This window comes from Gossypium hirsutum, chromosome A04 (genome assembly GCF_007990345.1).
Source record: "Gossypium hirsutum isolate 1008001.06 chromosome A04, Gossypium_hirsutum_v2.1, whole genome shotgun sequence".
NCBI lineage: Eukaryota > Viridiplantae > Streptophyta > Magnoliopsida > Malvales > Malvaceae > Gossypium > Gossypium hirsutum.
Genome location: NC_053427.1, coordinates 78,169,915 through 78,193,710, shown reverse-complemented (window position 1 = coordinate 78,193,710; position 23,796 = coordinate 78,169,915). Strand labels below are relative to the sequence as shown.

The 23,796-nt window shown below is 35.0% G+C and overlaps 1 protein-coding gene and 1 non-coding gene across 2 annotated transcripts; one reads left to right on the top strand and one right to left on the bottom strand.

The window, feature by feature from the left end:
* The first annotated feature begins 2,457 nt into the window (after window positions 1–2,457).
* On the top strand, window positions 2,458–2,564 carry LOC121228411 (small nucleolar RNA R71). Its single transcript, XR_005925987.1, has one exon. It is a non-coding gene; the product is annotated as a small nucleolar RNA R71 (small nucleolar RNA).
* A 13,217-nt stretch (window positions 2,565–15,781) lies between these two features.
* Window positions 15,782–19,174, bottom strand: LOC107899560 (receptor-like protein 7). Its single transcript, XM_016825313.2, has one exon. The coding sequence runs from the start codon at window positions 19,172–19,174 to the stop codon at window positions 15,782–15,784; it is 3,393 nt and encodes a 1,130-aa protein (XP_016680802.2).
* Window positions 19,175–23,796: the final 4,622 nt, after the last annotated feature.

Sequence of the window (23,796 nt, the reverse complement as noted above, 5' to 3'; positions counted from 1 at the left end):
GCATCGCTGAAAGTAGCAGGAGCATTACATAATCCAAAAGGCATTCGTCAATAAGAAAATGTACCGTATGGACATGTAAATGTTGTTTTCTCATAATCCTTAGAAGCTATTGCGATTTGGAAGTAACCAGAGAGTCCATCTAGGAAGCAATAATACATATGCTCAGATAATCTTTCCAACATCTGATCAATGAATGGTAAGGGAATGTGACCTTTTCTTGTGGCATCGTTCAACTTCCTAAAGTCAATGCAAACTCACCATGCCGTGATTGTTCGTGTTGGGATCAATTCATTCTTCTCATTAGCCACAACAGACATACCTCCTTTCTTAGAGACAACCTGCACAGGACTCACCCACGAACTGTCAGAAATAGGATAAATAACTCCAACATGTAGAAGTTTAATTACCTCAGCTTTTGCAACTTCTTTCATGTTAGGATTTAGTCGTTTTTGAGCTTGCACACAAGGTTTATATTCATCTTCCATTAAAATTTTATGTGTGCAAAAAGAAGGACTGATCCCTCTTATGTCAGAAATCTTCCAAGCTATGGCTCTTTTATGCTCCTTCAACACTAGAAGTAACTCGTTCTTTTCGGTTGGCTGTAAATCTAAAGCAATAATCACTGGTAATGTGGAATTATTTCCAAGAAAATCATATTCTAGGTGATTAGGTAATTGCTTCAATTCTAATTTAGGAGGTTCTTCAACACAAGGTTTTAATTTTAATTTATTGTTTACCTTAATACCCTCATAATTCTTCTGTCTCAATGAAGACTCATTAGAATTTAATTTAGCTTTCGTCTTACCTAATGCAGCATCATCGTCATTTACCTCCTCTACTTGGGTAAGACACAGTTCCAACGTGTCCTTATGAATGATTTCCTATAAAGAATCTTGAGTAGCATGATCAATAGAATCAATAAAATAGCAGGAGTCTTCTTGTTCTCTAGAAAATCTCACGGCATCATAAATTTCAAAAATAATCTCTTCGGTCACCTACCCTAAGTACAAGTTTACCGTCACCCACATCAACAACAACCCTAGCAGTTGCTAAAAATGGACGACCTAAAATTAAAGGCACCTCAACATCCTCATCCATGTCAAGCATAACAAAATCAACAGGGAATATGAATTTATCTACTTTTACTAGTACATCTTCAACAATACCCCTAGGATATTTAATAGATCTATCAGCTAGTTGAATACTCGTCCTAATAGGTTTTGGTTCCCCAAGGCCAAGTTGCTTGAATATTTTGTAAGGTATCAAATTAATGCTAGCGCCTAAATCAGCTAGTGCCTTCTCAACATTTAAACTACCAATTAAGTAGGGAATAATAAAACTTCCTGGATCTTTCAGTTTGGTTGGCAGTTTATTTTAGAGTATAGTTGAGAACTCCTCGTTGAGTTCTATTGTAAACAACTCTTCAAACTTCCTTTAATTTGTTAGAAGCTCCTTCAAAAAATTTTGCATATATAGGCCTCTACAAAATAGCTTCAACAAAAGGTAAGTTAATATGCAACTGTTTAAAGAGTTCAAGAAATTTACCGAATTGTGGATCCATGCGGTCTTTCTTCAACCTTGCTGGATATAGGATTGGTGGTCTATATTCCCTCAGCACTGTTTTTCACTTATTTCGGGTTTTACCCCCTCATCCTCTTTCCTATCAGATTCTTGTGGCAGCTTTTTTTCAGATTCAGTTAACACTTTCCCACTCCTTAAGGTAACTGCTTTCACGTTGTCTTTTAGGTTGGGATTGATGTTACTAGGCAGGCTCCTTTGTGGTCTCTCTGAAATCATTTTAGCCAGCTGTCCTATTTGATTATTGAGCCCTTGAATCGATACTTTTTTATTTTTAAGTGCAGTCTTAGTGTTTTGAAAATGGGTTTCCGCCACTAAAACTTTTTCATCATATCTTCAAGGTTCAGTTTTTTCTCTTGCTGGTAAGGTTATTGTTGGAAGCCTGAAGGGGGTAGTGGTCTCTAATATCCTTGGCCTCCCCATGAGAAATTTGGGTGGTTCCTCCAACCTGCATTATAAGTGTTACTGTAAGGATTATTTTAAGGTCGAGGATTATTACCCATATAATTTATTTGCTCATTCTCCATGCTAGGGCTGAAGGGTAAATATTCTAAATTACCCATTCCACCTCCACTCGTGTCACACTGCATCATCGGATGTACTTGTGTAGAATTACATAGATCATCAATCTTTTTATTCAAGAATTCTACCTGGTTTGATAGCATGGTGACTGTATCTAGGTTGAAAACACCAGCTGATTTTGTTAGCTTTGTTCTCATGATTTGCCACTGATAGTTATTCAGTAACATCTCCTCTATAAACTCATAAGCATCCTCAGGTGTTTTGTTATTTATGGTTCCACCGGCAGCTGCATCGACCATTTGCCTAGTTGAGGGGTTCAAACCGTTGTGAAAAGTTTGAACCTGTAGCCATAAAGGTAACCCATGGTGAGGGCACCTTCTTAGTAAGTCCTTATACCTCTCTCATGCGTCGTATAAAGTCTCTAAATCCATCTGTACAAAGGAAGAGATATCGTTCCTCAATCTGTTTGCCTTAGCTGGTGGAAAGTACTTTAATGGAAACTTTTCGATCATCTGTTCCCAAATAGTGATTGAACCTCATGGTAGGGAGTTCAACCACTGCTTAGCCTTATTTCTTAATGAGAAAGAAAATAGCCTTAGGCAAATAGCGTCGTAAAAAATGCATTGATCTTAAAAGTGTCGCAATATTCCAGAAAGTTGTCCAAATGAGTATTTGGGTCCTCATCTTGCAAACCATCAAACCGAATAAACTGCTAGATCATCTGAATTGTATTTGGCTTCAGTTCAAAATTGTTTGCAGCGGCGGTAGGTCAAACGATACTCGATCCAGCCTCAGTAAGATTGGGCTTAGCATAATCGTACATAGTATGCGGAGTAGGATTCTGATTTACAGGATTTGTGACAACCACAGGAGGTAGCGGATTATTTTGATTTTCATCCATCTCCTCGGTATTATTGGTATTATCTTCATGCTCTTCCTCTATATACTGTAGACTTCACCTTATTTCTCTATGATTTCTGTGAGCTGTGCTTTCCATTTTGCTGTAAAAAAGTAGAGGTCCTGGCGGATTCCTTCTAGTCATAAACTAAAGAAACCTGCCAAAAACAAATAAAAAAAATTAGTAATTAAATAAAAACAAAAATAAATTGCAATAAAAATAAAAATGGCTAAAGTAATAAAAATTAAGCATTCCTAATATCTTAGTCCCCGGCAACGGCACCAAAAACTTGATGATCATTTTATGAACTACTAAACGAGACTACGATCACGACTAAGGCAAGCGCACCTATCGAATGGTAGTATAGTTGTGGTGAGTCTAGAATATCGTATCCATAATGACTAAAAGTACTAGTATTAACCTTTTTCCTATTATTTAGCCTAAAATATAAGGGATTTATTTTAATCTAAAATTAACTAACTAATTAACTACTAAACGCGACAGAGAGTGAAGAAAATAATCGAATAAACCAATGATAAAGACAATACCCAAGGAAGAATCCACCTAAACTTCACTTATTATTCTGATTATGAATCTAATGATTTATAGACTTGTCTTGATCTGTAGAAATCCCTAAATTATGTTAATATCTCTTTCAAGACTAAGAACAACTAACTCTAGGTTGATTAATTGAAATCTCTTTCTAATTAAAACCCCTATTGCCGCATTAACTCGATCTATGGATTCCATTATTAGATTTGACTCTAATCCGGCAGATTTATGTCTCCATATTTCTAGGGTTGCATGAAACTCCGCTTAATTATGGTAGATCTACTCTTAAACTGGGACTTTTTCTCCACTGAATAAGCACATCGACTTGAATGAATATCCTGAAAATATTAAAACAAGAATTAAGAACACTTAATTAAGAACAAGAACAAGTATTTACCATTAAATTCAGAATATTAAATAATAAAATTCATCTTATGTTTCATCTTCTTCAGGAATCTAGGAAATTTAGTTCATAATGTAATAGGAAAACATCTTTAAAATAGGAAAATAATAAAACATAAAGAAACCCAAAAACTTCAAGAGAAATTGGAGGGAGATCTTCAGTCTTGAAGGAGATCCTGCTTCCAAGCTGAATCCTTCGGGGTTCTTCGAGTAATTCCTATGTTCTACTCTGCCTCCTCATTTAGGTCATCTTCTAGTATGTATTTATAGACTTTAGGCTGCTTAGAAACCCTAAAAATTGGCTTTTTTTGCGTGCTTAAAACACAGGGAGCAATATCGACACTGGCTGCTACATGGGCGTGTGGCCAGCTCGATTGGCTCACATGGGCGTGCGCTCAGCCCGTGTGGAATTTGTCTTGGCCGTGTGGATCTTTTAATCAACCTGTTTTGTCTGTTTTTGGCCCATTTTCTGCTCTTTTGTTCCCCTATGCTCTCCTGAGTATAAAACATGAAATTAAAGTTTTAGGAGCATCTGATTCACTAAATTATATGATAAATCATCCAAAAATATGCTAAGTATGGGATTAAAATGTGTTAATTTTATGGTTTATCAATGCAGGTCCAAAGACTCACATTTACCTTTGTCTAAAGCTTCTGTTTCGATTGTCTGTCCCAAACCAGCAGCAACAACTACTCAAAAGATCATAAAATTTCCATTAGAAACCCCATTACAGACTGTTTACTATTGCTCAACTATATACGACCCCTAAGCAGGGCCTTACACTCATACCCTACTGCTCTTACACCTTTTGACATCCTTACTCTTCAATAATCGTAACATATAGAGCTATAAGACTTACTAAAAGGTTGAATCATCCACTAGATAAACAAATCTTAGATCTAGCTTAATGAAGAAGAAGAAGAAGAGAACATTTTGGTTAGAAAGAATGACCAAAACGTAGAGTAGAAAGAAAAGTCATCTGGAATGCCTTCCCTCTTCACTAGATATAAATTCCATGTCCCCCTACTGTGGACTTTGACAAGTGACAATGCTTACTTAACCCAATCTCCTGGTTTTCCTACAAAAAACCTAGGGGATGGTAAAGAAAATTTGGCGAAGATCTTCGTTACTATTTGACCAATCATAGGGAGGGTCAAATCAATCCAACTGACTCTCAACTAATCTCGTCATGGGAACCAACTTGGACATTACTCAAGCAAACAGATTATATTATACTTTTGGCGGTGACTTGCGTATGACATGGCCTTAAAGATAATAAAGTCTCGTCTAGCATTCTCATACACTTGGTAGGCTCTTCGTGCCCAACCAAAACTCTAAGGCATACTCTTCCTTAGGCATACCCATTCTCGAGCGAATTCTTTCTTCACTTAAAGATACCCTAAAATTAAATCCTTAGATACTGCCAATAAGCGAATACTTTCACGTTAATATGTGTCAATACTCTGACTCGTCATCAGGCTAATAGGGTGATGGATTATGCTACCACAGTGTGCCAAATAGCCTATATACATACTCTACTCATCTTTTTAGATTCGTGAATTTGGGGTGTGATAATGGTAAGAAACATTGCCCTCCCAAATGGAGGACCCAGTTCAAACCTTGGAGATGATATTGTTGGGAGTAGCAACCGTAAACCCTTAACATGGACCATAAAACGGACATGAAGAATATCAAAAAAATATTTCTCAGCTTCAATTTTCATAAACTATGATCATTCTTGTGTTTATTACAATTTATATATGGGATAATGCTATATTTGATACCTATACTTTCATAAAATATCCAATGTGTAACTTGAACTACCAATTTGTGTATTATTTGGTACACGTGCTTTTATAAAATGTCTAATATGATACCTGTATTTTAAAAATATCCAATGTGGCACCTAAACTATCAATTTATTTATTATTTGGTACATTTACTTTCATAAATGCCCAATGTGGTACCTATACTTTGAAAATGTTCAATGTGATATCTAATAAATCAATTTGTATATTATTATGTTACCTAGAGTTTTTAACAACCTTAGTAAATACTAAATCAACCAATAAAAATTTGACACATAAATTTTCTTCCAAATCATCAATTCCACATAGATAATATAACATTAAGTGAAAAGATAAACAACATTAGTTTATCTTTAAAAAAATTCAATTTCATTGCTTGAGATTTTCTTCATGAGAGATTTGAAGAGTAAAGTACTAATAGGTTTGGGCTTGTAATTTTTAACTCAAAATTTCTTCAATTTTTTAAAAACTTTAAATTTTCCTTAATTTTTCTGAAATTTATATAAGCTAAAATTTCCCAAAATTTATTTCTCTTGTCAGACTTATTGAGCTTGAATGGGAGGTTGAATAACTAGATCTACCATGACATTCTCCAAGTTTTTCTTTTGAAATGTTTGGGTTCATCTTAAACTAAGAAGGTGAAATTATTGAAAGAAAATTTGAAAAAAAAATCAATATCAAATTGTTACAATTAGGATTTCATGTGGAGGAAACTTGACTTTCAAATGGGAAGCTCATTGAAGAAGATGATTTTAGTATTTACTTTAATAGAGAATATGACATTTTTACTTATGTAATTTTAGTATTTACTTCTTTTTTTATTAACTATATATGTTTTAGGTTTAGTTTTTTTCTTTTAAAAAAATTAATTTAGTTTAATATTTTTTTGTTTTATTTAGTTTTTCACATAATAATATATTATCCATGTGAAATTAATTATTTAGAAAAAGAAAAGTTTCCACATGTTAAAATTTAATTAGTTGATTTAGCATTCACTAACGGTGTTAATTCCATCTACTATAATAATACACAAATTAATAGTTAAATTGGACATTTTTATGAAAATACAAGTACCAAATAATACACAAATTGATAGTTTAGGTGCCACATTGAACATTTTATAAAAGTATTGGTACCTAATGTGACATTATCCCTTTATATATTAATAGGTAAATATATTATGTTGAAATAAATTTACAAATCATAATTATAATTATAAGCAATAGACTAATAAATAAATCTTAGAGTAAATATAATAATTTTAATTTTAAAGTATGATTTTTTTAAGGAAAAATATATTTTTTTTATTTTTAATTAGATTTATATATTATTTGGAAAAAAACATGAAATTGATTAAAATAATAAAAATAAAAGATAAATTGGTCTAAATTTTAAAATTACACCCGTAATTTAAGATCATCTTGTTAAAAACTAAACGTCGATAATGGCAATGTAGAAAGATCACAAAGAAAAAGAAAGAAAAAATAGAACATACAGATTTTATGTGGAAACCCTTTCGAGAAAAAATCACAGGCAGAGGAGAAGAAAATTCACTAACGTCTAATTCGAATGATACAAGAGAAGTTTCGACTACACCTATTTATAGGTTGAAAAAACCTAATTCTAATCAATGTCAAATATATTATGCTAATAAATGCTAAATATATCATACTAATAAATAATAAATCTTCTAGAAAGAAAATATATTTTGTTTAACTTGACTTGCAATCAATCTCTTAGAATTTGAGTTACACAACTCTAACAATCTCCACCTTGACACAAATTTTTAACGAACAAGTTTTTCACCACAAACTCTCAACGAATAAGTTCCCCACCTTTTCCACAAAACCCCTTATAGGTATTCTTCAACAATAAACACCAATCAAGTTCAGCAATGCTTGAACTTGGTTATAGGAAGTGACTTAGTCATCATATCTGTAGGATTATCATGAGTACTAACTTTGCTCATAACAATATCACCATGAGTAATAATATCACGCACAAAATGATACCGAACGTCAATGTGCTTTGTTCTCTCATGAAATTTTTGATCCTTCTTGAGGAAGATGACACTCTGACTATCACAATACATTATACTTATCTGAAGGTTTTTACTGAGTTTGCCAAAAAGTCCCTTTAACCAAATAGTTTCTTTACAAGCTTTGGTAATTGTCATGTACTCAGCTTTAGTAATAGACAAAGCAATTTTAGTTTGCAAAGTGGCTTTCCAACTGATTGTGCAACCTCCAATAGTAAAGACACACTCGGTGAAATATCTTTTTTTATCAAGGTCTCCAACAAAATCAAAATCAACATACCCAATGACTCCATCCCTAGTTCATCCAAACTATAAGCAAACATCAGTAGTACCTCGTAAGTATCTGAAAATCCATTGAACTGTTTTCTAATGTTTTTTTACCAGGATTCTCCATATATCTACTAACTGCATATGATAAATCTAGATGTCAGCAAACCATATCATACATGAGAGATCCTACTGCACTAGAATATGGAACATATGTCGTGTAGTCAATCTTATCATCTGATTGCGGAGACAAAGTCGATGCGAGTCTGAAATAGGTTGCTAATGGAGTACTAACAAGCTTGGCATTTTGCATATTGAACCTGCGAAGAATTTTTTTCAATGAACCGTTTCTGGCTTAGGTACAATTTACATGTTTTTCTATCTCTGAGAATCTCTATCCCAAGTATATTTTTTGTTGTTCCCAAACATTTCATCTCAAATTCTTTACTAAGCTGGGCTTTGACCTTTCTTATCTCTCCATCATCTTTGGCTGCTATCAACATGTCATCAACATATAGGAATAGTTACACAAAAGAACCATCACTGTTTTTCTTAAAATAAACACAATTGTCCAAGTTGCTTCTTTTGAAATCATGAATAGTTATAAAAGAATCAAACCTCTTGTACCACTACCTTGGTGACTGTTTCAAGCCATAAAGAGACTTTTTCAAAAAGCAAACATATTCCTCCTTTTCTGATACTATAAAACCCACTGATTGTTGCATGTAAATGTATTCCACAAGTTCTTTGTGTAAGAATATTATTATTACATCTAATTGTTCAAGCTCTAACTCATTCACGGCCACAATACCAAGCAGGGCTCGAATCGAACTATGCTTCACAACTGGAGAAAACACATTTGTGAAGTCTACACCTAGAATTTGACTGTAACCTTTTGCAACTAGCCTTACTTTATATCTCGATTTTTTTATTCTTGAGGTCCCTTCTTTCTTCTTGAACACCCATTTACAACGAACAACTTTTTTATCCTTAGGAAGCTTCACTAGATCCTATGTTTTGTTCTTATAGAGTGATTCCATCTCTTCTTGTATAGAAAGCATCTACTTTCCTGAATTTTCACAACTAACTGCCTCAAAATAAGTAGATGGCTCTTGATTTGTATCTATATCTTCAGCCACGTTTAAAGTATAAGCAACTAGATCAACCATGATTATTTTATTCATTCGTTTTGCAACGTCGTTTTGCTGTGGAGTATGATGAACTGTCAAGTGTCTTTCGATCCCTTCTAATTTGCACAATTCATTAACTCATCAAAACAGAATTCCAAGCCATTATTTGTAATGAGGTGTTTTATCTGTTTTCCTATCTACTTCTCAATCATAGTTTTCCAAAACTTAAACGTGGAAAACATATCACTTTTTTGCTTCAAGAAAAATGCCCAAACCTTTCTAGAAAAATCATCAATTATCGTCAGTATATAATTAGTGCCACCCATCGAAGATACTCTAATTAGTCCCTAAAAATCAGAATGAATATAATCTAGCGTTCCTTTTGTGTTATGGATTCCTCTGGTGAATCAAACTCTCTTTTCCTTCCAAAAAATATAGTGCTCGTAGAACTTCAGTTTGCTAATGCCTTGTCCATCAAGAAGTCCTCTTTTGCTCAATTCTATCATGTTGTTCTCACTCCTATGTGTTAGACGCATATGCCAAAGTCTAGTAACATCATAACCTGACAAGGAAAAGGAAGCGATGGCTGCATCACCAATAACACTTGAACCTTGCAAAACATATAACTTGGCAGTCTTTCTATACCCTTTCATCACAACGAGGGAAACCTTTTTAATCTTCAGAACCTCACTTTCAACTGTGTACTTGTGCCCCTTTAAATCAAAAGAAATCAAATTCCTCTTTAATTCTAGTACATGTCATTCACCACTAAGTGTTTTAACAACTCCATCGAACATCTTAATTTTGATCGTGCCAATACTTACGATTTTACATGAAGCATTATTTCCTATCAAAACAACACCTTCAGACATTGTTTCATATGTTGTAAACCAATCTTGATTGAGATTTATATAGAAGGTGCAAGCAAAATCAATGATCCACTCCTCGCTCACTTTAAGGTTGTTGGCAGAAGAAACTAGGAGTTCACCATTGCTGTAGTCTTCTACAGCACCAGCTTCACCGTTGTTCTGGTTGTTTTTCCTTTTGATTTGTTGTTTCCCTTTTAATCTTATTCAGCAACTTATAGCACTCAAACTTAATGTGCTCTTTCTTCTTGCAAAAGTTACAAGTTTTACCTCTATTTGAAGATCTTTAGATTTACTGCGAGGATTTTGTTCTTGTGTCTTCCCATGATTATCATCAGTATTTCGTTCTTATCTTCTATGAATAATAAGACTCTTTCCTTAAAATTCGAATCCAGACACAAGATGTTTCATGTTGTCATACGATGTTAAAGAAGCAAAAACTTCATCAACTGTGAAAGATTCGCGACTATACAAAATCGTATCTTTAAAGGTTGAATAAGATAAGGGCAACGAATAAAGTAGAATTAACCCTAAATCTTTGTTATCATACAAAACTTCTATGGCCTCTAGGTCCGAGAGAATTTCTTTAAAAACAGTTAAGTGTTCGTGCACAGACGTATCTTCCTTCAGATGATAAGTATAAAGGCACTGCTTCATATGCAACTTGCTAGTTAGGGTTTTCGACATGCATAGTTGCTACAGCTTTGCCCATAATGTAGCGACGGTATTCTCCTTCATCACGTCTTGTAGAATTCCATTCGACAAATGTAGATGTAATTGCGTTAAAACTTTTTGATCTTTACGTTTCTTCTCTTCCTCCATCAATGTCGAAGGCATTTTATCTAACCCTAGTAAGGCATCCTCCAAATCCATCTGTGCAAGAAATGTCTACTTCTTTATCTGCCACAACAAGAATTTGGTGTTGCGATCCAACAGCAGAATATCATACTTCATTGTCGCCATTATCGTGTTCGAGACAAGTAACCCAAAAAGCTCTGATACAAATTTGTTAAAAGCTGAATGTCGATAATGACAATGTAGAAAGATCACAAAGAAAAAGAAAGTTTCGACTACATCTATTTATAGGTTGAAAAAAACTAATTCTAATCAATGTCAAATATATTATGCTAATAAATGTTAAATACATTATACTAATAAATATTAAATCTTCTAGAAAGAAAATATATTTTTTTAACTTGACTTGCAAGCAATCTCTTAAAATTTGGATCACACAATTCTAGCAAATCTAAAAAATTAGTGAGAATATAGGGCGACTGGAATGTTAAGAATCTAAACAATATAATATTATTTTGAAATGTGAGATTATAAGGTGCAATGTTACATTCGGCGAACCAAATACACCTTTAGAATTATTTGAAAATAATTGGAGATGAGTGGGAGCCTTAAAGTACAACAAGAAACGGTAATGCGAGTATAGCTTTAATGATGAAAGTATAAGAGTTTGAGTTTTTTTTTTTTTTTTTTGAATTTGTGGTCTTCATGATCACATAAAAGATTAACAATTTAATACATTAACTAAATTCATGTACATCCTACATCAAACACTAGTTGGTATATCGATAAAAGTCATGTATTTTTAATTTCAAAGTATGATTCAAGTATATAAATTGAATTCTAGTCGATGCATTGACCAAAATTATGTATTTGTATGATTAAAATTAATTTTTCAAAATTAATTGTGTTAGATTAAAATTATTAATGTATTTATTTGGTTCATGTCCCAAAGTAGGAAGAAAATTATTGATGTATTTATTCGGTTCATGTCCCAAAGTAATAAGAATAAGGAGAGTCGTTAATCTCTCTCCTCAATCCAAATTTGAAAGATTTCCCATCAAATAAAATCAAACATCAAAGTATGGAGAGAGAATATTTGGTGTTAATATATTTGGAATTGAGGTTATGATAAATCATAGTACAAGTTTCAAAACTCAAGACGTTTCAAAGTATATCATATTTGATTCATAATAATTATTTCAAAAATAGTGCTCATTGCATCGAGTTGGAAAATCCTCTAGAGTTGCGCAAGTGGACTTGTGAATCGACTTAGCACTAGTTGCTGTCCGTGAGCTAACTTCACCATGCCATCCGCAAGTTAATTTGTTGTTTTATACTTGAGTTTAAAGGAGACCTCCCACGATCATTCACACAACGAAAATATATCTCGAACTAACACAACCTATTGCTGCTATCTTACTGTAACTAATTACAAAGCCAACTCATCGCATTTCACCTCCAGCTGACGAATCCCTAACACCCACGTCTTTCCTAAGCCCCTCGAAGAGCCCCACAACTCATTCCATAAAATTTCAAATCAAATTTGGTTAACAAAATTTAAATAAATAAATGTGTGATGTTGAATTGAATTCTTCGTTTTAGCCCACATACCAAACAGATATGAGCCTAATCCAAAATGGTTTAATCACATAGCAGTCTAATTAATGGCCTCGAACGTTGTTGTTTAATTAGAAGACGAAAAGGCTAGCAAGTGGTCTGATATTTAATAATTTAGCTAGATGAACTTTTCAATCTAAATTGGTTATTTTAAAATTTTGAAGTAATTTAATTTTTTTAATTTTAAGAGTGAGTAATTAAGAATAATTAATTATTATATTAATTTTTTTATCAATTGTACATGATTTTAATTGATATAATAAATTTAGTCCTCAAAATTTACATATAATGTCAACTTGGTCCTAATTGTACATTAATATTGTGATTAATTGTCCTTACTTGCTCACGTTCGGAATTGATAGAGATTAAATTGCTCCAAATTTTTTAGAGTGACCAATTTGTTCAATATCATATAGGACGAACATTGAATTGTAAAATTTTGGAGGGTTAAAATAGAAAGTTTATAATTTTATGAATTATAAAATTACAAAATTTTTAAAGACTTAAAAGACAATTTACCAAATTAAAGGGTTAAGAACTTGCTTGAGAAAACAAATCCAAATATTAAAAATTAATCCAAAGGAAAAAAATGTGATGTGGCTTTGAAGTTAGACATGAACAAAACATATAATTGCGTTGAGTGAGAATTTTTAGAGGCAACCTTAAAGAGATTAGGATTTGATTTAAAATAGGTTGAATGGATAATGGAGACAGTGAGAATGGTTTCATACACTACACTCTTCAATGGTAAGCTTTGGTCTTAGAATTTTACCCACTAGAGGTCTGAGACAAGGGGATCCGTTGTCCCTTTATCTCTTTCTATTTGTAGTTGATGTCTTATCAAGGAATATCATTGATAGTGTCCAGTCTAGAAGGTTATATGAAATCGGATTTTATAGATATTGTCCTATTGTCTCTCATCTGCTATTCGCAAACGACTCCCTTTTTTTTTTTGTTAAAGTTAACTATAAAAATTGCAAGGTGTTTATTGACTTGGTCCAGGATTATTGTCATGCGTCAGGAAAATTGGTGAACTATGAGAAATCCATCGTGGTGTTTAATAACACTACTAGTGAGCTAAACCGACAGATCCAACAAGCTACCAGCATTGCAGTTTCAGACAATCCAGGTGTTTACCTTGGTATTCCTGCTGTTTGGGGTAGATAGGTCGAATGAAGAGTTGGGAACAACAAACCTTGTCCCGAGGAGGCAGAGAAGTGATGCTTAAGCCAGTGGTAACAACTATACCTACTTATGTAATGACTTGTGTTAAGTTTTCCAAGTCTCTCTGTCAAGAAATGAGCGCAACCATGGCAAGATTCTGATGGGGACAACTTGGAACTGAAAGTAAGATTCATTGGAAGGCCTGAAATCTACTAAGCAGACCTCAAGTTGAAGGCAGGTTAGGCTTCAGGGACTCTGGATGTTTTAATCTAGCGCTACTCTCTAAACTAAGCTAGAGAATAATTCAAGAGCCTGAAGCTCTATGGATGATAATTCTAAAAGGACTTTATTTTCCTCACAAAACTTTTATGGAAACAGGGAAGGGCACTCGAGCCTCTTGGACATGGAGTAGTTTGGTGGAAGCAAAGGATTTTCTAAAGGAACTATTATTGTGTCAAGTCAATAATGGTGAGAAGATCAATATTTGGGAAGAGAAATGGGTTTATGGGCTTGATGGATATAGGCTGAACTTTCCTGAGACGGTTGAACCCTTAATGCCAAAGCTGGTTGTAGATATTATGAATAAGAAAGAGGGTAGGTGGAACATTTCTTTAATTGAACAATGGATTTCAGAGCAAGAGAAGGAGGCTATTATGAGACTACCTATATGCAAGACAGAGGAGGAAGATAAACTTGTATTGGAGGGAACTATGAAGTTAAATCAGACTATAATATGCTGAGGACTGAAAAAGTAATGAAAGCGAAACTTAGCTTGAATTCCTTTTCGCATAGGGTGGATAAGAAGATTTGAAAGATCATTTGGAATCTGAATGCACCTAGTAAGATTCAAATATTTATCTGGAGATGTTGTAATGTCTTACCATCAAGACTAGGGCTTCGGAAGAGGAAATGTCTGCCAAACCCTATTTGTGAAATCTACCAGCAATATGAGGAAACTGTTGAGCACCTACTTTTTGGTTGCGACTGGGTAAGAGTAATCTGGTTTGAAGCGGTGTATGGTTTGAAATCTCTAGGGAATCCATTACTACCTTTGATGACTGGTCGTTGGCTGTTATTGGAAATATTGAAAGATTAGAGATTCAAAGTGATGACTTATTGATAAGAATCTATTATACAGCTTGGCGTACCTGGAAGATGCGATGTGAAAGAGTTATGCAGGGGAAGCAGGTTGATTTATGGAAGACAATTAAAAGGATACAAATTGCATGGAAGGAAATGATGGATTGCAAGGAGGGTGATGGTAATCTGAAAAGAGGGCCAGAGGCCACTTCATTGCAGAGTTTTTGGGAGAGACCTGAGGAACATTGGTTAAAAATCAATTATGATGGGGCTTTGTCTTGGAGTTGTTGTTAGAGATTGTACAGGGACTCTGGTTGATGACACAGGCCTACACAGGTAGTCGACGTTGTAAACCTAAACCATGTACATCCTCCATCAACACAATGACAATTTCCTGGGATGGGGCATTAAGCACAGTCGGACCATAATGACTATTTAGCGCCAATTTATCATACCCAATTGCATTCCCGACGTACATGATTAATCCGCACGTCGCATTCCCAGCGGAACATGTCCAAGATTGATTGGAGGACTGCATTGCATGAAAGCTCATCCCCCCTTCTGCGCAATAAGTTAACAGCAGTCATACAATCTATTTCCAGCAGAACCTTCCTCATTCCCATGTCCCAGGCACACCGCAACTAATCATGAATTCCCCACAGTTCCGCATCGACAGGGTTACAGACTCCAAAACCTCGCAAGTAACCTCGAAGCCAATCCCCATTGCAATCTCTTACACTCCCTCCTGCTGCTGCCCGACTCCTCCAATAGAAGCACCATCACTATTATATAATTCTCTTTTACTTGAACAATAATTTTTTTTAAATATCAAGTTTATCAAATAATATCTAGACTCATTTTTATAATAAAACTCAAAAATCTAAAATTCAAAATAATATAAACTAACTAAAAAACCGAACCTAATTGAATTATTAAGGAAATTCAAAACCGGACCAAACTTACCCAAAACGCAGCCTACACTCCCTATTGTTTATGAGGAGTAAGGACCCCAAATTCACATTTACATTTTATATACAAAACAAACAAAAATGAAGGTTGTAATCTAAGGAGAAAAGGAAGAAGAGGTGGAAGAAGAAGGAGATAAAGATGGCGGTGAATCATGGCAGATACAACCCAGGTTATGAATTGTCTTCTTCCTTGTTTCGTCAAGCTTTGAGCAATACACACAATATCTCCCTCGAAATTCTTCTGTACTTTCACCGCCTTCTTCGTCGTCATCATCATCATATTGTTTCTTGTCATGTTCAAGATTTCCATCTGTATCAACATTGTCATAACAAGGGCGTGTGTAAACTAGGCCCATCTTTGGCAGGTTTTCTGCAAGGAATTTATCCACATTGTCATCAACCCACTGACTCGCTCTCTTCCAAAACATCAAGGATACAACAAATACCGCTGCGCCTACACCGAATCCAACTCCAATGAATATGAATTGCCAATCGAATTCATCATTCTGGGTTTTTTTGGATGCACGGGGCCTTAAATCTTGGCTGTGGTTAGCATCGTTGCACTGTTTCGTCAATGGATTCCCACATAGTCCCTTGTTACCTTCATAAGAATCATTAGTAAATGTTGCAAACTGCTTTCCATCTGGTATGAGTCCCTCCAGTTGATTGTAGGAGAGGTTAAGGACTGCAAGGAAAGTTAGCTTTAAAAGCTGTTGAGGAATACTGTAACTCAGGTTATTACTCGAGAGGTCCAGGGATTCCAGCTGTTGCAAGTTTCCTAGAGATGGTGGGATTTTTCCAGTGAGAGCATTGTGTGACAGGTTGAGAACATACAGTGCTTTGAATTTTCTGATCACATCTGGTATTGGCCCCTCCAAGTTGTTGCATGAAAGGTCAATGGAGGTGAAAATAGTTAGGATTTTCTCCAGCTCCATCTGTAGACCTTTGTTGGTAACTGTAATACCGTCTAGATAATAAATTCCAGTGAATCGTAGAACCTCAAACCGAAGGTGCTTAACATTTAGTTGAGCTTCATCGTCATAAACCTCCATTGCCTTCCATCTTGCTACGAATTTGTTTGGTAATTTTCCATTAAAACTATTGTGGGCAAAGTCCACAATTTGAAGCTTTGGCCAGGGGCGCTTGTCGGCTGGACAACCAATTCCCCCATGGAATCTATTTGATCGTAAAACAAGGATCCTCAAACTGGTTATGTTCTTCAAATGGCAAGGGTAGGTGTCGTTGATGTGATTGTTTCCAAGGTTTAATACCTCAAGCTTTCTGCACCTACCAAGGGATATTGGGATCTTACCTGTGAGCTCATTGCCATTGACATCTAGTGTTTCTATGGAACACTTTCTTGAAAATGCATTAGGGATTTGGCCACTCAGATTGTTGCCCCTAAGGTTCAATACCCCTAGAAGATCCATCTGTCCAATTAAACATTTTGGTATGGCACCACTCAGACTATTGTTGGACAAGTCAAGAACTCGCAGATTAACAGCCTCACATATTGATTTAGGAATGGCACCTGTAAGGCCATTGCTTGAGACAGAAAAGAAAATAGTGTAAGAGAGGTAGTCACCAATGTTACTTGGTAAAGAAGAAGTAAAATTATTGCTTGAAAAATCCAGATAGGTTGCAGATAGAGGCAGAGCTGGGACATGACCAGTGAGTCTGTTAAAACGAAGGTCAATGACTGAAAGATTGGGCACTATTTGATAAGGTTTCTGTAGACCCTCAAGCTGATTAAATGAAAGGTTCAGATGCAGGAGGTCATCACTGACACTCCAAATCCAATTGGGTACTTCACCTGAAATTTGGTTTTGTGAAAGATCCAGATAGGTTAATCTTGATTGGTTCTTTAGATCAGGGAACACATTCAATTTGCAGGACGCCAGCTTTAGTGTAGTAATCTTGGGAAAAGATGACAAGAACGAATAATTCTCAGTTGCAATGACAGACAATTTGTTGTATGAAAGGTCAAGATATGTGAGATTCACAAGCTTCCGAATGTCTCTTGGCCGTATGGTGCCTTTGAAATTGTTGGAAGAAAGCACCAGAACGCTAAGTCTACTGAGTTCAAAAACATACGCAGGTATCGGCCCTTGCAATTGGTTGTAACTGAGATCAAGAGTATCCAATAAGGATTCTCTCACTTTTGGAGCACCAGTAACTTCACCATCAAATTGATTGTTGGAAAGCAGAACTCTTTTCAGTGAAGGGAGTGCCACAAGAGAGGAAGGAATGCTCCCGTTGAGTGAATTGTGGCTTAAATCAATATGAGTAAGGTTTTGAAGGTCTTCCCACTTAAATGACTCGATCTTGCCACTTAGTTTATTATAAGAGAGATCTACATAGGCAAGATTTTTGGACAAATCAAAACATGGGATTTGACCAGTAAAGTTATTGAATTTCAAGTCCAAGTAAACAAGCTGTTGCAGGTTGGAGAGTGAACTCGGAATTGCTTCGCTGAAATTGCAAGACGAAAGGTCTAATCTAGTCAAGTTCACAAGCTTGCCTATGGACTGCGGTAACGTCCCAGAAAAATTTGTTCCACTAAGTACTAAATTCTGAAGAGACCCATTATGATGGAATTCAGGCAAAGAACCATTAAGTTTCTTATTGTCAAGCACTTCAAGAGACTGTAGCATCCTTACCTGGAGTATCTCTCTTGGAAATTGTCCATGCAAGCTGCAGGAACTGAGCTTCAACGAAGTCAAATTTGGAAGCTGAGCTAGGAATGCTGGAACCATAGCAGACAAATTGTTCTTATCCAAGTGAATAATTGAGAGATTCTTCAATTTTCCAAGGGAGTCTTCAATTGGTCCAGAAATGTTACAGTTGGACAAGCTCAATACTTCCAAATTGGCCAGTGAGGATAACCCTTTACACCACTCATTTCCGCTTGCTGAAATTTTGACCCCATCAAGATGGAGAGATCTTAGCGTTGTGAGATTTTCAACAAGCATCTTCAGGTTTGGCTTCTCGAGTTTCAAGGGTCTTAGTGTAAGAAGTGAATTCACAGATAAGTCGAGAGTAATCAAGTTTGTCAAGCGTGAAATCTCAGCCGGAACTTGCCCAGTAAATCCAGCATTTGACAAATTAAGATAGATCAAATTTGAGAACTTGTCAAACCCACACGGAAAACTGAAGCTGAGTGTGTTATAAGCCAAATTAAGCTGCCGAAGATGCTGAAGATTGAAAAGAGTACTCGAATTATCAACTGTTCCGGAAATTAATTGGTTGCTCAAGTCGAGTTTGATAACCCGACCACCTTCATCGCAGGATATACCACCCCAAGAACAGCAATTCGTGCTTTGGTCCCAGTTCCGCATCTTTGCAGACAATGAAGAATTGAGGGTTTTCCCCAATCCGAGCAGCAACTCTTGCTGATGGCTTTGACATTCACCAGAAACCAAAACTGCTACAAAGGAATACAATAAAAGCCAAAAAAGGACTGAAATCCTCATTAGTAACATATCCATAGAACTAAGAATTATGAAGAAGATATCACCATGGGGTTAGGTTGATGCGTGTGCAGATCCACAAGCATGAACTATTTGGCAAAGAAAATAGCAGAAATAAGAGGAAAAAGCAGGAGGGGAGGGGGCAGAGGAGAAGCGTGTTCTTTGTTTATTATTTTGGTTTTGTTGTAGACTTTTCTACAATCAGTACTAATAGTAATAATACGCGTTGTTTTGTCGGCTTTTTTTCTCTAGTGTTGTTTGAGCTAAGTTGGAAAATTCAAACCAAAGAAAGAACTAAAATGTATTGAATACTGCAGAGCTGTTGGCCACCAAGTAATTTAATGTAATCAGACCTAATCCTCACATTCACACTAAGCTTCTGTTTTTAACTGATTACGAGGCATGAAATTAAGCTGTCCCTTCTTTACTTTCTATTTCATACTCCATGATTTATGCCTTTCTTTGTCACTTACTGCCATCTATTCTTTTCTTTATGCATCCTAACACTGTAGATATGTGTTATTGTATCTACCTACCTGTCCTTTTTTTCTTTCTATTTCAGCCCTACGTGAAACAATGACAATGAAAAAGTAAAAAGGATTAAGAAAAAAAGTTATATTTTCAATTTAGCATTTTTTATGTTATACAATTTCTTTTGTATAAATAATTTGGTTTTCACATGTTTTTTTTTTCTGTATACATACTTCTATATTGGTTATGTTTCATTTTGTGTTATGTTTAACTATTTTAAGGATTTTATATAAATTTATCCCACTTTGTTTACTAAAAATATTAAAATATAAAAAATATCGGTTTAAAATATAATTGGTTGAAAAGTGCTAAAATAATATGTTTTAATCTCATTCTTAATGTGTTTTTGGGTGATTATTTGATATTAATGGTGAATTTTATGCTTCTAATCCTTTAAATTCATGTTTTTATACTTAGAAGAGCATTGGAGAACAAAAGGAGCGAAATCTGAAAAATTGGAATAAGGGCTACATAGGCTGGACCATTCCACATGACTAGGCTAGACCATTCCATACGACCTGGACACACGGTCATGTGAGCCACACAGATTATCACACGACCATGTGGCAGTGTAAAAAAAATATGTCGATAATGAAAAATATATTGCAAAGAAAAAGAACATACAAATTTTACGTAAAATCCCTTTTGGGAAAAAAAACCACGAGTAGAGGAGAAGAAAATTCACTATGTCGAATTCGAATGATTACAAGAGGAATAGACTATGTCTATTTAAAGGCTTGTAAAGCCATATTCTAATAAGAGTGTAGTAAAATTGAAACACCTTATTCTAAACAATATAAAATGGATGGAGCTTAATAAGGTTTAAAAAACCTTATTCTAAAATAAAATAAAAGAAGTGTAGTTCTATATGGATTTTACTTTTATTTTATTTTACCACTGTATTTTATTTAAATAACGATCCGGGTCACTTAATTCTAACAATCTCCACCTTGACACGAATTCTCAATGAACAAGTTCTTCATCGCGAACTCTCAACAAACAAGTTCTCCACCTCTTCTATAAAACCCCTTAAGGGTTTAACTTCAACAATGAACACCAACCAAGTCTAAGCAATGCTCAAACTTAGTTATAGGAAGTGACTTAGTCATCATATCTGTACGATTTTCATGAGTATTAATTTTGTCACAACAATATCACCACGAGCAATAATATCACGAACAAAATGATATCGAACATCAATTTATTTTGTTCTCTCACGAAAAATTTTATCTTTTGTAAAGAAGATTGCACTCTGACTGTCACAAAATACTGTACTAATTTGAAGGTCTTCATTGAGTTCACTAAAGAGTCCCTTCAACCAAATAGCTTCTTTACAAGCCTCAGTAATCGCCATGTACTCAGCTTCAGTGATAGACAAAGCGACTGTAGTTTGCAAAGTGGCTTTCCAACTGATTGCACAACCTCCAATTGTAAAGACATAACCTATGAGAGATCTTCTTCTATCAAGGTCTCCAGCAAAATCAGTATCAACATACCAAATGACTCCATCTCTAGTTCTTTCAAACTGTAAGCAAACATCAATAGTACCTCGTAAGTATCTTAAAATCCACTTAACTGCTTTCTAATGTTCTTTACCAGGATTTTTCATGTATCTGCTAACTGCACTGACTGCATATGATAAATCTGGACATGAACAAACTATATCATACATGAGAGATCCCACTGCACTAGAGTATGGAACATGTGACATGTACTCAATCTCATCATCTGATTATGGAGACAAAGTTGATTAAAGTCTGAAATAGGCTGCTAAAGGAGTACTAACAGGCTTAGCACTCTGCATATTGAACCTGTAAAGAACTTTCTCAATGTACCCCTTCTGAGTTAGGTACAATTTACTTGATTTTCTATCTCTGAGTATCTTCACACCAAGTATCTTCTTTACTAGTCCCAAATCTTTCATCTCAAATTCTTCACTTAGTTAGGCTTTGACCTTTCTTATCTCTCCTTTATCTTTTACTGCTATCAACATGTCATCAACATAAAGAAGTAGATACACAAAAGAACCATCACTATTTTTCTTAAAGTAAACACAACTGTCAAAACTACTTCTTTTGAAATCATGAGAAATCATAAAGGAATCAAACCTCTTGTACCACTGTCTTGGTGACTGTTTCAAACCATAAAGGGACTTTTTCAGTAAGTAATCATAATCTTCTTTTTATGAGACTGTAAAACCCTCTGGTTGTTTCATGTAAATATCCTCCTCAAGTTCTCCATGTAAAAATACAGTTTTTACATCTAACTGCTCAAGCTCTAAATCATGCATGGCCACAATACCAAGCAAAACTCGAATCAAACTATGCTTAACAACTTGGGAGAACACATCTGTGAAGTCTACTCTTGGAACTTGATTATAACCTTTTGCAACAAGCCTTACTTTATATCTAGGTTCTTCAACTCTTAGAGTTCTTTCTTTCTTTTTAAACACCCATTTACAACGAACAACCTTTTTACCTTTAGGAAGTTTCACAATATCCCATGTTCTATTTTTGTGAAGTGATTACATCTCCTCTTGAATAGCAAACATCCACTTTTCTGAGTCTTCACAGCTAACCGCCTCAGAATAATTAGATGGCTCTTGGTTCGCATCTATATCTTCAACCACATTTAAAGCATAAGTAACTAGATTAGCCTCGGCATACTTCTTTGAATGTTTAATTTCACTTCTAGTTCTATTTTTGGTGATAGAGTATTGTGGTGAAGAAGCAACTCTATTCTCAATTTTTGTACTGGCTTGAAGAGTCGACTCTGTTGTAGATTCTATATTAAACTGATGCTCCACTTGCTTTTGATTTTCTTTATTAGAAGATTCTTTAAGAGATAAGTTAGGTAGCATAGCAGTTTCATAAAAAACAATATCTTTCCTAATCACAACTTTTCTATTTTCAAGACACCATAACTTATACCCTTTTACACCAGCTTTATAACCAAGAAAAACACATTTAATGGATCTCGGTTCCAATTTTCCATTATCAACATAAGCATACGCAGGACACCCAAAGATCTTTAAATCAAAGTAATTAGTAGGATTATCAAACCATACCTCTTGTGGAGTCTTTTTCTCAATCGCAACGGATGGAGATCGGTTGATCAATAAACATGCAGTAAAGGCTACTTCTGCCCAAAACGACTTTGGTAAGTTGGCATTTGACAACATACATCGACCTTTCTCCATGACCGTTTTATTCATTTGTTCTGTAACAGCTTTTTGTTATGGAGTATGACAAACTGTCAAGTATCTCACGATCCCTTCTGACTTACATAATTTATTAAACTCATCAGAATAAAACTCTAAGCCATTATCTGTGCAGAGGTATTTTATTTATTTTCCTGTCTGTTTTTCAATCATAGTTTTCCAAGACTTAAATGTGGTAAATACATCACTTTTCTACTTCAGGGAGAACGCCTAAACTTTTCTGAAAAAATCATCAATAAAAGTTAGTATATAATTAGCTTCACCTCTCAAAGGCACTTTGGATGGCCCCCACAGATCAGAATGAATATACTCTAACATTCCCTTCGTGTTATGGATTTCTTTGGTGAATCGAACTCTCTTTTGCTTCCTAAAAACGCAGTGCTCACAGAACTTCAGTTTGCAAATTCTTTGCCAATCAAAAAGTCCTCTTTTTTTCTCAATTCTGACATGTCATTCTCACTTATATGCCCTAAGCGCATATGCCAAAGTTTAGTAATATCATCATCTTACAAGGAAGAGGAAGTGACAGCTGCATCACCAGTAACAGTAGAACCCTGCAACACATATAATTTGGCAGTATTTCTCTGCCATTTCATCACGACAAGGGAATCTTTAGAAATCTTCAAAACCCCACTTTCAGCTGTGTATTTGTACCCTTTTGAATCAAGAGTACTCAACGAAATTAAATTTCTCTTCAACTCTGGAACATGTTACACGTCACTAAGTGTTCTGACAACTCTGTCAAACATCTTAACTTTAATTGTTCCAACACCTATAATTTTATACAAAGTATTATTTCCCATCAAAACAACACCTTCAGACACTATTTCGAAGTTGTAAACCAATCCCAATTAGGACTCATGTGGAAGGTACAGCCTGAATCAAGGAT

Coding starts and splice junctions, on each gene's coding strand:
- LOC107899560 (XM_016825313.2), bottom strand. CDS start 19,174: ATGGATATGTTACTAATGAGGATTTCAGTCCTTTTTTGGCTTTTATTG.